We start from the raw sequence: 12,735 nt of genomic DNA, 5'->3' as shown, positions 1-12,735 counted from the left end.
CATTTGAAATGTAAATAAAGAAAATAATAATAAAAAAAATAAATAAATAAAAAGAGAAAGCCTGTTAGCATCTAGGCACATGTTCATAAATTCACAGATACTGCATTCACTATGTCATAGACAGTGTCAGTGGTACCAGGAAGGTGTGAGGCTTGTACACAGACTACAAGCACTTAAAAATATACAGAGAAACAGAACAATGGAAGACAGGGTATGGATTTACATACACCTGGTTTGCTTTGCAATTACTTTATTAAATTTGTCTTCAGTAATCCTCTCAAAATCCCTGGGTTCTGATGAAGCACACGCCCACCTGCTTCTCATGCCCAAGGCGCACGCACCAGGAAAAGCTCCCTGAAGTGCTTTTTAACAAATTCGTTTTCATTTTTTCCCTAAATGTTTATTTCATCTTTAGATACTGACATAAAATATTGGTATCCTAGCTAGGTGTGGCTGTATACACCTTTAATCTCAGCACTCAAGAAGCAGAGGCAGGTGGATCTCTGTGAGTTTGAGGCCAGCCTCAAACTAGCAAGTTCCTGGACAGCCAGGACTGTGTAGAGAGACCTTGTCACAAAACTAAACTAAACTAAACTAAACTAAACTAAACTAAGCTAAACTAAACTAAACATTGTCATCCTACTGTGGCAAAATTGATTAAATTATTTAGCAGGTTACAAACACACACACACACACACACACACACACACACACACACACACCTCTATTACTCCCAAGATCTGCTGCAGTTTATATTATTTTATAGTAAAGTATTATTATCCTACAAGACAGTTCTATTTTCTCTTTTATTTGTGTGTTGATTTCACTTACCAACCTACCCTGACTTCATTTTCTTTCTTGTGCAGCTTTCAGTGTTCTCCAAAATTAACAGCAGTAAAAGTTGCTTTGGGTTTTAGAGTGGGTGTGTTTCTTTGCTGTCCCCCTACACAGAGAACTCCACGTTTTTCTTCTCTGACATATCCCTCTTGAGGCTACACTTTTCGCTCTGCTTAATGTTGATACTGGTGGCACATCTGGGGTTCTGGGATTTCTCTTTTAGTAAAATCTGCTTGTCGTTATCTTGCTAGATTACTGACAAGAATTCCTAGAATAAATGTCTTCTTTCTTGGTTTCACTGCCATTTTCATTCACGGTCCTCTAAAATCTTAAAAATGAAAGAGGAAAAAAGTAAAGTTTGAGTCTGTGAGCACATAAATGTTTTCCTCTCTTTCAGTTGAATAAGTAGTATAGCTAGGCATATAATTCTGATTTATCAGTGAGTTCCTCTTGAGTGTGTGTGTGTGTGTGTGTGTGCGCGCGCGCGTGTGTGCGTGCGTGTGTGTGTGTGTGTGTGTGTGTGTGTGTGTGTATGACACAGTCTTACTACATACTACGGGCTGGTTTTAAATCAAGACCTGCCTCCATCTACTGAGAACTGGGGTTATAGGCATCCTCATACACAGTCTTCTTGGGAGTTCTAAGATGTTCTAATATCCTCCATATCTAATATGCAATGCTTCAGAAGATAAATTAGAAATACATCCAATCAATTTAGAGAAGGCCAAAGAATTACGCTGTCTTGGGGCCATTATTCCAATTGTATTTTCAAAGATAGATCCCTAGAACAGTTTCAGGAAAATAAAATTTGAAGCCTTTGACTTCAATATATCCCCAGTAGGACCTGGTCTGTTTTAACCTGTGAAATGTGTGTAACTATTTGAGAAACGTTGTGTGTGAAGACCTAGGGTGGTCAGCACAGTGGAACCCACTGGATGACTAAGGCTTTATTGGTTTTGTTTTGTTTTGTTTTGTTTTTATGCTTTGCTTTTTAGAGCATAAAATAGAGATGTTGAAAAAACACTCAATCATAAATCAAGAAGTAGGGTTCATTTCAATAGGTATTTCAGTTAGGCAACTTTTCCACAGATGGCTTTGTAAGTGATCTCCTAATATTTCCTAAAGTGTTACACCAGAGAAGGTGAGTGTCATAATTCTCAGTAGCCGAACAGATTGACAGCATTCTCGTTATCTGGCTGCACTTAGAACAGAGGAAAGGAACAGGTGGAAGAATCCTTCAGTTAATTTTGCTGTGTGTGTGTGTGTGTGTGTGTGTGTGTGTGTGTGTGTGTGTGTGTGTGTGTAGTGCGTGTGCATGTGCGTGTGCATGTGTGTGTGTGTGTTTGCACTGTGTATTTATTTTTGTGCCTGTGTGCAGCAAGTGTGGATGTGGGCAGAGACAACTTCCAATGTCCTTCCTGAGGTATCTAGCCTTCACCCTTTGTTGAGACAGTTTCTCTTCATCCTCATACTCACCATTAGGCTTAGATGACTGGCCTGTGAGTCATTCCCAAGGATCCAGCTGCCCAGTGCTGGCATTTTAAGTGTCTGCTATCCAACTTGACCTTTTAGCTGTGTGCTCTGGGGACTGGACTCAGACACTCATGCTTGCAAGGCAAGCATTTTACTGGATGAGGCATCACCTTAGCTCCTATCTTAGGTTATTAATCACAAGTATAGAAAACTTCTGGATAAGTGGAGAATTAAAAATCAATATTCCAGTATATCACATAATGTGTTTCACTAATGAGTACATTTAAACTTTTTCTGTAATTTTATCCTCAACCATTTGCAAACTTAATCTTGATATTTTCTATTTTGTTTTAGATTCATTTTGCAATAAAAACAATATCAGGTGTCTCTCAGATTCTTGCCAAAACAATTCTACATGTAAGCGTTCTCCACAAGACAACAACTGTTGCTTAGATACAGCCAGTGATCTGGACAAAGACTGTGAAGATCTGAAAGACCCTTGCTTCTCCAGTCCCTGCCAAGGAATTGCCACTTGTGTAAATATTCCAGGGGAAGGGAGATTCCTATGTCAGTGTCCTCCTGGGTATAGCGGGCTGACCTGTGAAACTGCCACCAATTCCTGTGGAGGGAGCCTCTGCCAACATGGAGGCACCTGCCATAAAGACCCTGAGCAGCCTGTCTGTATGTGCCCTCCTGGATATGCTGGAAGGTTCTGTGAGACTGATCACAATGAATGTGCTTCTAGCCCTTGCCACAATGGGGCTATGTGCCAGGATGAAATCAATGGCTACTCCTGCTTCTGTGTGCCTGGATACCAAGGCAGGCACTGTGACTTGGAAGTGGATGAATGTGTTTCTGATCCCTGCAAGAATGAGGCTGTGTGCCTCAATGAGATAGGAAGATATACTTGTGTCTGTCCTCAAGCATATTCTGGTAAGTGCAATTACATCTGCACCCTGTACATTCCTTTCATATTTAAGAATATATATATATATATATATATATATATATATATATATATATATATTCTTATTTTCATTCTCAATACAATATATGTCTAATCACTCATAAAGATAGCCAAGTTCTAGAACGTACTAATAACTAGAGAGCAAGCTTTAGTTAAAATCTCTGGGACTCTATTGAATTCGCTGAATCTGTGAGCTGGTATGTACTGCTCCTTCATTAGGTCTACATAACTAGAAGCTTAGACTCAGTTTTTACAAACATTAAATAGTACCCTTTGTGTACAGATGCCCTATTTAAATAAAACCTATCATTTGATGGATGCTGGCTGCTACCATATCACAAGATATGGTATTATGAATCATGCTTTAGTGAATGATGGAAGGCAATAGGTATTTTTAAAATACCTATTTTTTTTTAGCTATACATTCAGTAGTAGTGCCACTAGATCACATGGTAAACCAATTGCCAGGGTTTTCTGAGGATCTTCCATAGTGTTTCCCAAAATATACCAATAAAATATAGTTCCATTTCCCTAAAACCGTCCCCAGCACCTACGGTTATTCATGATTTTGAACACGACCAATATCTCAGTTATAAGATCACAGTTTGCATTTCTCTGGTGATCAGAAATGTTGAGAAACATCCCATGTATATCTTGGGTACCTGTGTTCTGTACTTGAAGCATCATCATTAAGTCTAGAAGACATTATACTAAGTGAATTAAGCCAGGCATGAAGAGCCAATCTCATAAGTGGAATCCAAGCTGGGCGTGGTGGCACATGCCTTTAATCCCAGCACTCAGGAGGCAGAGGCAGGCGGATTTCTGAGTTTGAGGCCAGCCTGGTCTAAAAAGTGAGTTCCAGGACAGCCAGGGCTATACAGAGAAACCCTGTCTCAAAAAAAAAGTGGAATCCAAAATAGATTACATGAGGAATAGGGTATACAATGGTGGCTTCCATGGACTGGCAGAAGGTGGAGCATGGATAAGGAAGGAGGAGATGCTGGGAATTGAGTACAAGGTGAGAAATGGGATGGTGCTGTTGCATAGGAACTTGATAATAGTGTGTACTTCAACCAACCATAAAAAGAATTTTAAGTGTTCTCATAACCAGAAAATAAAAGAGAGAGACAGTAAATATGTGTCTTGATGGATAAGGTGACAAATACCTTTGGATTTGGTCCATGAACTTCAAGGAGCCACTTTCAGGACCAGACAGGTCATCCATTATCTGCCCCCAATATATCATGTGATCTATTAGGAAGAAGGCAGGCTACAGATTGTTGGGTTCTAATACTGACATGTGCTCTAACAGATAAACAGCAGCAAAACCAGTTCCTATTTCATCTCTTAGAAAGAGAAGATAATGGTATGACAGTCACATTGATTGCTTATGTGTCAATGATATTGTCTGCATTTTCCAGAATTAATACAATTTTAATGATTTCATACAGAAGCATTCTGACTACCCTCTCCAACCAGCCATTTTTATTTCCCTCCCATCCCTATTATTCCTTTCTTCTCCCTACCACGTCCCTTTTAGGATTCATGACTTTTTGTTTGGTTTGTGGCCTGTTTAGTGTAACTAGGGCCATGTCAGGGTACATTGGAGCTGAACAATTCATTGGCATCTGGTGGGGTCACTAGTGGAAATGAAGACGATGACCCCCACTCTTGCTGTATTGGGACCAAATGGCTCAGTAGTCCCTGCCTGGCTGCTGACCCAGTAAAAGCTTTCCCAACAATTGTGAGTCTGTAATTCCAATAGTTCTGTCACCAGAAGGTGACATTTTTGCATCCCTTCTCCTTATCTTTCAGAAACTACTTGCTTTTCAACCCTCCTGCGTGTTCTCTGAGTATTTAGAAGGGATGAAATAAACCTCCTATTTGGGGCTGAACATTAATTGAAATCTTTTCTACAGTCAAAATGTAGAAATAACCTATGTTAAGGGTATATTCAAAATATTGAGATGCTAACCAACAATGGACTTCTCTTCACAATTAATGTATTATTACTGTGGGTAACAAGGTGTCTGCTCTAGGCTCAAAAGAGCCAATGTTCTTTGCTGGGTAAAACACAGAAATGCAATCATAAGTCCACTCATAAAATCATAAAACTCATGATGTTGTTCCCATAAGGCTAAGCAACCAGGCAAAGTCTTATACCTTGGCTTTTTATATACCATATTTAAAGTGTAATTACAAAATAGAGGTTACATGAAATAAACATAAGGCCATAAGAATCAGGACTGCCATTATTGGGCTAGGCTTGCTCAGCTCCAAGGATATGGTCAAAGGATCCTTCATTAATCACCTGCAGAAATACAACAGCCTGCGTTCTGGTAGCCTATCTTGGTTCCCATCCCTGAATACCAATTACCCAGAAATATGTGAAACAGAAATGTTCAGACCCTTCCTTCAGAGGGTCAAATTTAATTGATAATTTTAAAAATATCCAGGGATGGGAGCCAGAAATTAAACTCATATGAACTTAATTTAGAGACTTTTGTGGTTGATTTACTTCATAGATATCCCAACAATACCTGAGCTTATAGCACTCTATGCCAATTACTCACAGTCCCAGTGAAGATGGGTAAAATCAAGGGGAAAGCCAGAGCTGATGAGGGAAAGGAAGAGCCTGACAATGAGCATGGATGCTCTCGAGGTCCCTGACTCTAGACATTCTAACAAATCTTGGAAAGTGTTACAGTGACCCAGCTACTGCATGCCACATCTGAATTTAGAGTGATCAGAAAGAACTGCGTTTACAGGGTGGACAAAAAGCCCTTGTGCTTCTGAGCAGCAAAAGCAAGAAAAGGAAATAAATTTAAAAAGACAGAGAGGTGGGAGAGGAGAAAGAGCCACAGCACGTGGAGAGGGTTCACACTGCATGAATCCTCTGTGCACCCTGTTGTACTTCATGAGCTGCGACTCATTGACTGCAAAAAAAATGAGCTCAACCCATGCCAGCGAAGCTCCAGGTGAGAGTCTGTTTGCATACGCAACAGCTACAACTGAAGTTCAAAGTAAGCTTTGAAAGCTTTCATACTGAAAGGGACGATAACTTGGATCATTTGTCTCTTTTTAGTTCAAGTTTACGCAATAGATACTTATGTCATTGAGAGCTTCCTTAAAATTAACCAGATTAATAGTGTATACCTTTTCCGTTAAGATGCTTGCAATATTAGAAAACTGGCTTGTAGTATGGCAAGAAAAGGCCAAATGGATAAGAAAAATCTAATAAAAACGTGTTGAAATTTCCAGTGAAAGGAATCTATATGAAAATATTCAGTTCCTTCCTTTAAAAATAAATCTTTGAAGGGCAGGGGAGATAGCTCAGTTGATAAAGTGCCTATCAGAGCAAACATGAAAACCTGAGTTTGGATTTGTAGCACCCAGTTATAAGTCTGTGCAGTTCAAAGCTCTTGTCTTTAATCCTAACCTCCTTATACCTTATTGGTGGGCATAGATAGCCAATTGGTGATTGTTTGATATTGTGAGAGACCCTGTCTCAAAAAAATATAAAGAGGCCTTCAGGAAGGTACTCTGTGTTGATTTCTAGCCTTAATACACCTATACATTATGGATACAGATATACAAAACCCACTTACATATGCCACAAATATATACACAAAAAATAAATTATGAAAGGATGGACAAATGAATAAATTAAAATAGATCTCCAGTATATAAATTAATTCAAAATAAGAAAACACATATTTAATTTTCATATATAAGATACACATTAAACTCATCTTTTAAGCACAAGATATGTTTTTATTTTAGAAATAAAAAATATACAAAAATATCATGTTTAAAAACTGAATTTAGTTCATAGTTTAGAAAGCATAAAAATCCTGGTGTCAAAGGTCAGGACCTCACCTGGAAGAATTATCCTGGGCGTAAGAGGGAAAGGCCATCATGATAGTGATTAGGAAGAAAGGTCACCATTTTTCAAAGAATATTTTCACACTTATTTTATTCAGAGAAACTTTGATACCTTTAAGAAAAACATGTAATTTCCAGAGATAGTTCCAACTTCATGAACTTACAGTGTGTACCAGTGGCTCTCAAACTTTAGTATACAGCAAACTCACCTGAAGAGCTGGTCATGGAAATTCAGCCTTTGATTCCACTGATCTGAGACAAGGCTCAGAATGTGCACCTGGCACGAGTTGCTGGTGTTGCTGGTACATTGTCAACTTCACAGGATCTGGAGTCACCTAGCATACACATTTCCAGGCACATCTGTAATGGATGATTTGGGTTAGATTAACCTCAGGCCATGCTTATGAGGGAATTTACTGATTAGGCTATTGAGGTTGGAAGATCCATTATAAAAGTGTATGGTACTGCTGGGCATGGTGGCGCACACCTTTAATCCCAGCACTCAGGAGGCAGAGGCAGGATTTCTGAGTTCGAGGCCAGCCTGGTCTACAGAGTGAATTCCAGGACAGCCAGGGCTACACAGTGAAACCCTGTCTCGAAAAAAAAAAAAAAAGTGTATGGTACCATTTTCTGGGTTTGGATCCTGGATGTCATAAAAAGGACAAAGCTTGGTGAACTCAATTACATCATCACTCTATGCTTCCTGACTGCATGGGTAATGTCACTAGCTACCTCAAGCTTCTGCCACCATGATGCACAAAAGTATTTTCTGCAGTAGGTTTCCATATCACATTTCCAAAAGAGCTTTAGTGTTATATATCCCTCCCTGTATTTCCTCCTCTACTCTGCCATATCATTCCCACCCCAATTTATCCTTTCCTGTTCCGTTATTTAACCCTTTATTCTGTGTTCTATCTCCCTTTGAAAGCTTGCTCCCCATGACTGTTAACTAATTTCATGACCTCTATGAATTATCCGAATGAAATATGATAATCTAGATATCCAAATATAATATCAATAAATGAAGGAAAACATGAAATATTTGTTGTTCTGTGTCTGGGTTACCTAACTCAGAATGATTGTTTCCATCTCTTTTCACTTACCCACACATTGTATGATTCCATTTTTCTTAATATCTGGATGTTATTGCACTATGTACTATGCTACACATTTTTTGCATCATCCATTCATCAGTTGGTAGGAATCTAATCTATTTGCATCCCCTGGCTACTGTGAGCATGACAGCAATAAACATGAACAAGCCGAGATCTCTGTAGTAGGATGTGGAGTTCACTGAGTCTCTGCATGAGAGGGATACAGCAGGATCATAAAGTAGATTTATCTCTATCCTTTTGGAGAATTTACATACTAATTTCTGAGAAATCTGCTCCATTTTGCACACCCACCCCTAGTTAAAAAAAAAAAGCGCACCCTTTCCTCATACCCACTTCTTATCATTTCTTTTATTTCAGTTACTCTGAGTGTGTTTAGGTGACAGCTCAAATTAATTTTAGTTTTAATTTCCATGATAGCTGAAAATGTTAAATGTGCTTAAACTTTCTCTTAGCCATTTGTATTTCATCTTTTGATAACTCTCCGATGCCCACATCTCTGTCTCATTCAACACAGTACTTGAAGTCTTAGCTGGGACAAAGTGAAGTGGGACACGTGATATGTATATGATGGATACATTGATATTACAGGGTATGTTGAGGGGGTGGAGGGACAACATCAGAGGATTATAGGATAGTCTAAGTGTAATTTCCAGAATCTTGTTCTTCTCAACCACATTTGTCTTTGACACTTGAAGTCTTAGATAGGACAAAACAAGTGAAGCAGATAAAGGAGCTGTAACTAAAAAGAAGAAGAAATCCAAGTAACCTTTCTGTGAATTCTGGTTAGTGGAACAGACTGATCATAGCAGCAACAGAGCCGAGTGGTGCCTCTCTTCTATGCACAGATACATACACATTACAAACATGCGTTAATAACTGTATAATGGATTTACAGAAGGAGTCTCTAACTAGCAAGATTCTTTTTCTAAAGAAACATAAATGCATTGGAAATAATCCCATTTATTATCTAGAATCTGAAATTTAGGATCACAAACTTGGAGCACAATTATTTGTAAAGCATGGACTATGGAGATAATGGGCAAGGTCTTCAGAGTGCGTTGTCATGGCTGCCCTGCCTGTGCCCTGTGCTCTCTGCCTGTTGCAGTGGGTGATGGGGACAGCATCTGGTGTGAGACCTGCTCCATACTGATAGCACATGATGCCTATTATCTATCGGCACAGAATGTTAACACAGGACTCCAATTGTCAAAAGCTACATAATAAGGGACAAATATCTCCAAATGTGTATCAGAAGTTTAGGACAGCCCTTGAGAAAACATGATTTGTTGCAAATATCTCTCGAAACCATAAATTGACTTCACTGTTTCTGTGGGACAGTAGACCCAGCCTTACTGTCACACTGAGAAACATTTCCCTGGGTTACCAGCTCATTGTCCAGGGGAAAGGAATAGAGTAACACAAAGTTGCAACAATCATCCATTCAAAGTTAATTCATCATGTACTTTGTTCAAGAAAATATGCTCAATGCCCCAGAAAATAGCAAACACTGACATCAAAGACCTTGCCCTTCAATAGAAAGAGGGTCAAATAAGAAATATGATAAATACACTGATGTTGCAGGTATGTTGAGGGGATGGAGGGACAGCATCAGAGGATTATAGGAGAATTTAAGTGTAATTTCCAGAATCTTGCTCCACTCAACCCCACTCTTTGAAAGTGGAGAGTGATGGATAAGGCATTACTAGTCAAGGGTACATCAATGTGGGGTGAGAGTCAGGCCATATAGTTGCAAGCACACACAGCAGACAGTGTTAGCTTCAATCTTTTAGAAGTTCCTACTGAATTCTAAAGATAATTTGTTTTATTCTGGAGAGATTGGGAGAAGCTATTTAAAAGGTTTCAGCAAATATTACCATAATCATGTTTGTGTTTTTAGAGATCACACATTAAGTGTTTTTGAGGAGACAGGTTGGATAGGGAGACATGACGGCGAATGCTGAGGTTCTTGAAGGAAATAATAGTCAATGAGGGTAGGGCCTAATGATATTGGACAACTTTCAAGTTTTACTGATAGAATGTTTTCCTTCTCAAAGGGGAGGGGCCGACATTTTAATTTTGATATTTATAGAATCCAGTGACATTTATAAATAGCATATGCTGTTGGAACATTTCTACTGCAACTTAGATCAAGAAAAGGGAACCAAGCCACACTTAGTATTATTGCTGAGTATTATATGCTTAGTATTATGCTTATGCTTAGTATTATGCTTAGTATTATTGCTAAGTATTATATGTTTAGTATTATTACTTGGTACTATTGCTGAGCCACTTTGGAATCTGTCCATGTTTCAATACATGATTTATTGTCCTGGGTTAGAATCACAGTAATAAAGGATGTGTGAACACAGGCAGCCCTTTTCTGTGCCTTTAAAGTTTCTTTACTGACTGACCAGAACACAAGGCTAGTGGGTGTTTTTGCTAAGACACCAAACCAGCCTGTCTAAGCTTTTACCCACTATTCTGTATGCAGCCTAACCAAACTGTTAGGAAGGAATAAAGTAACAAAGAAGAAAAAAACCCACACTGACCAGTGCATTTTGTCTTCCAACAAAAGTACAGTTAACAATAATTTTGTCCTAAAAATAACTTATTTGTTTCCACAGACAGCAAAGTCACAAGCTGTTGTAGGCAGCGATCCTCACAAGCAGCAGCTGCCCCGCTCTGCGCGACTTCCCACAAGCACACCGAGTGAATAGCAATTAGAGTAGAGGAGGAGAATTATTTTGGGTAACATAACATTTGACAAGTGCTTTAGTAAATAAAATACTGCCAAACAGCTAAAATATTTTCACTTTGCTAAAAACTTTTCTGGCTTTCTGTGTTGGCTTTTCTCAAAGGCGTGAACTGTGAGTTGGAAATGGATGAATGCAGATCCCAGCCGTGTCTCCACGGTGCCACGTGTCAGGATGCTCCTGGGGGTTACTCCTGTGACTGTGCACCTGGATTCCTTGGAGACCACTGTGAACTCAATGTTAATGAATGTGAAAGTCAGCCATGTCTCCATGGAGGTCTATGCGTAGATGGAAGAAACAGGTACGTGTTCTGTAGATGACGGATAGGTTCACAGAGACCAAGGTCTACTGTACAACTGTGGTGAACTTCAAGCTCTCCTGTCCTTCATTTGAGTCATGAATTGCATTTTGCTTTAAGTAATGAAAGTCACAGCATTCTGAGTTTACTTAAGAATATTATTTGGTTGACATCTATCCTGAGTGAAGGTTTTCCAAGGCATTCTTGTAATGGTTGAGAACTATATATATCATAGAAAAGTACCAACATCTAAAACCCATGTAATAAACTTCCTGATAAGGAAGTTGCAAAAGCAATGCTATCAATTGTTTTAATAGTAAACATGTTTATATTTATGAAAGTAAGCAAACCAATCAAATGGAAAAATAAATCCTTCAGAATTTGTCCATAAATGCTACTCTAAGAGCAATAGTACTAAATTGATATATCTTGGCTTTTTAACTGTTTGGAGAATTGGGTGAATATGTTTGACAAGGCATAATACCAGCAAGTGTAACTCAATTCCAATCCAAATGAAAGTCTCTCCTTGGTTTCAGGGAAATGGGCAACTCTGGATTATAATATTTATCTTCGTATATATAATAAATTTATATATGGTAGCCAAGTTAACATCAAATAATATATCCCTGTAAAGAACATTGTCATATTTGCTTAGACTGTGAATATTGCATTATGGAGTGCAGAAGAATGTTTCATAGCATTGAACTTAGAATTCCTTCCTCTGATACTTGCTCAATGTGAAGCATACTGAGAATTACTGCTCTAAAGCTGTAATATACACAGTTCCTCAATTATAATAATGAATCTGTAGTAAACAGAGGTTTCCAAGAGTTCACATCATTAATGTTTTTGCAAGAGTAGGAACTAAATGGCTTTTCCTCTATTTAATAAATCAGATATGTGGCTAAGGATTAAGATCAGTGATAGAGTACATGCCTAGAATGTGCAAGGCCATCAGTTCAATTCCCAATAGTATGTGTGTGCACAGCCCCCTTCCCCCATACACACAAAGAAACTCATAACTTCGAATCTAATTTCAAAATTACTGAAACTCAAAGAGTGCAAGGAAAGGCATGTGTGCTTCAGATATATCCCTAAGCTACTTAATAAGATAATAATATTTTTAAATAGAGTAATAAAGTAGCACATTTCTTTTTAAAAATATGAAATGCCATTTTAAATCACAGCCCATAATTTGATCTGACTTTTCCTAGCACTCAAATAATACACCTGTGCTGGGAGTCTACACTCCTGGGGACAGCTAACTGGACACTTAGATACGGAAGGGTTGGAATGGCTGAAACTTCCAAGGAAGTGGAAACCCTCTGCAGTGCATACTCTTCTCTCTAAAAACCCTCTGCAGTGCATACTCTTCCCTCTAAAAACCCTCTGCAGTGCATACTCTTC

At 38.6% G+C, this 12,735-nt stretch overlaps 1 protein-coding gene across 2 annotated transcripts in view; it reads left to right on the top strand.

Moving 5' to 3' along the window:
- The window catches only part of Crb1 (crumbs cell polarity complex component 1), a 171,646-nt gene that overhangs the window by 33,618 nt on the left and 125,293 nt on the right, over positions 1–12,735 (top strand). For both annotated transcript variants that reach the window (XM_021198249.1, XM_021198250.1), the window contains exon 3: positions 11,136–11,331. In XM_021198249.1, the coding sequence (XP_021053908.1) occupies positions 11,136–11,331 (196 nt within the window). The remainder of the gene's footprint in view (positions 1–11,135; positions 11,332–12,735) is intronic.

The sequence above is a fragment of the Mus pahari genome, chromosome 5, assembly GCF_900095145.1.
Source record: "Mus pahari chromosome 5, PAHARI_EIJ_v1.1, whole genome shotgun sequence".
Classification (NCBI taxonomy): Eukaryota; Metazoa; Chordata; class Mammalia; order Rodentia; family Muridae; genus Mus; species Mus pahari.
Note: the sequence above shows the minus strand (reverse complement) of the source record. Positions and strands in the feature narration are given on the sequence as shown.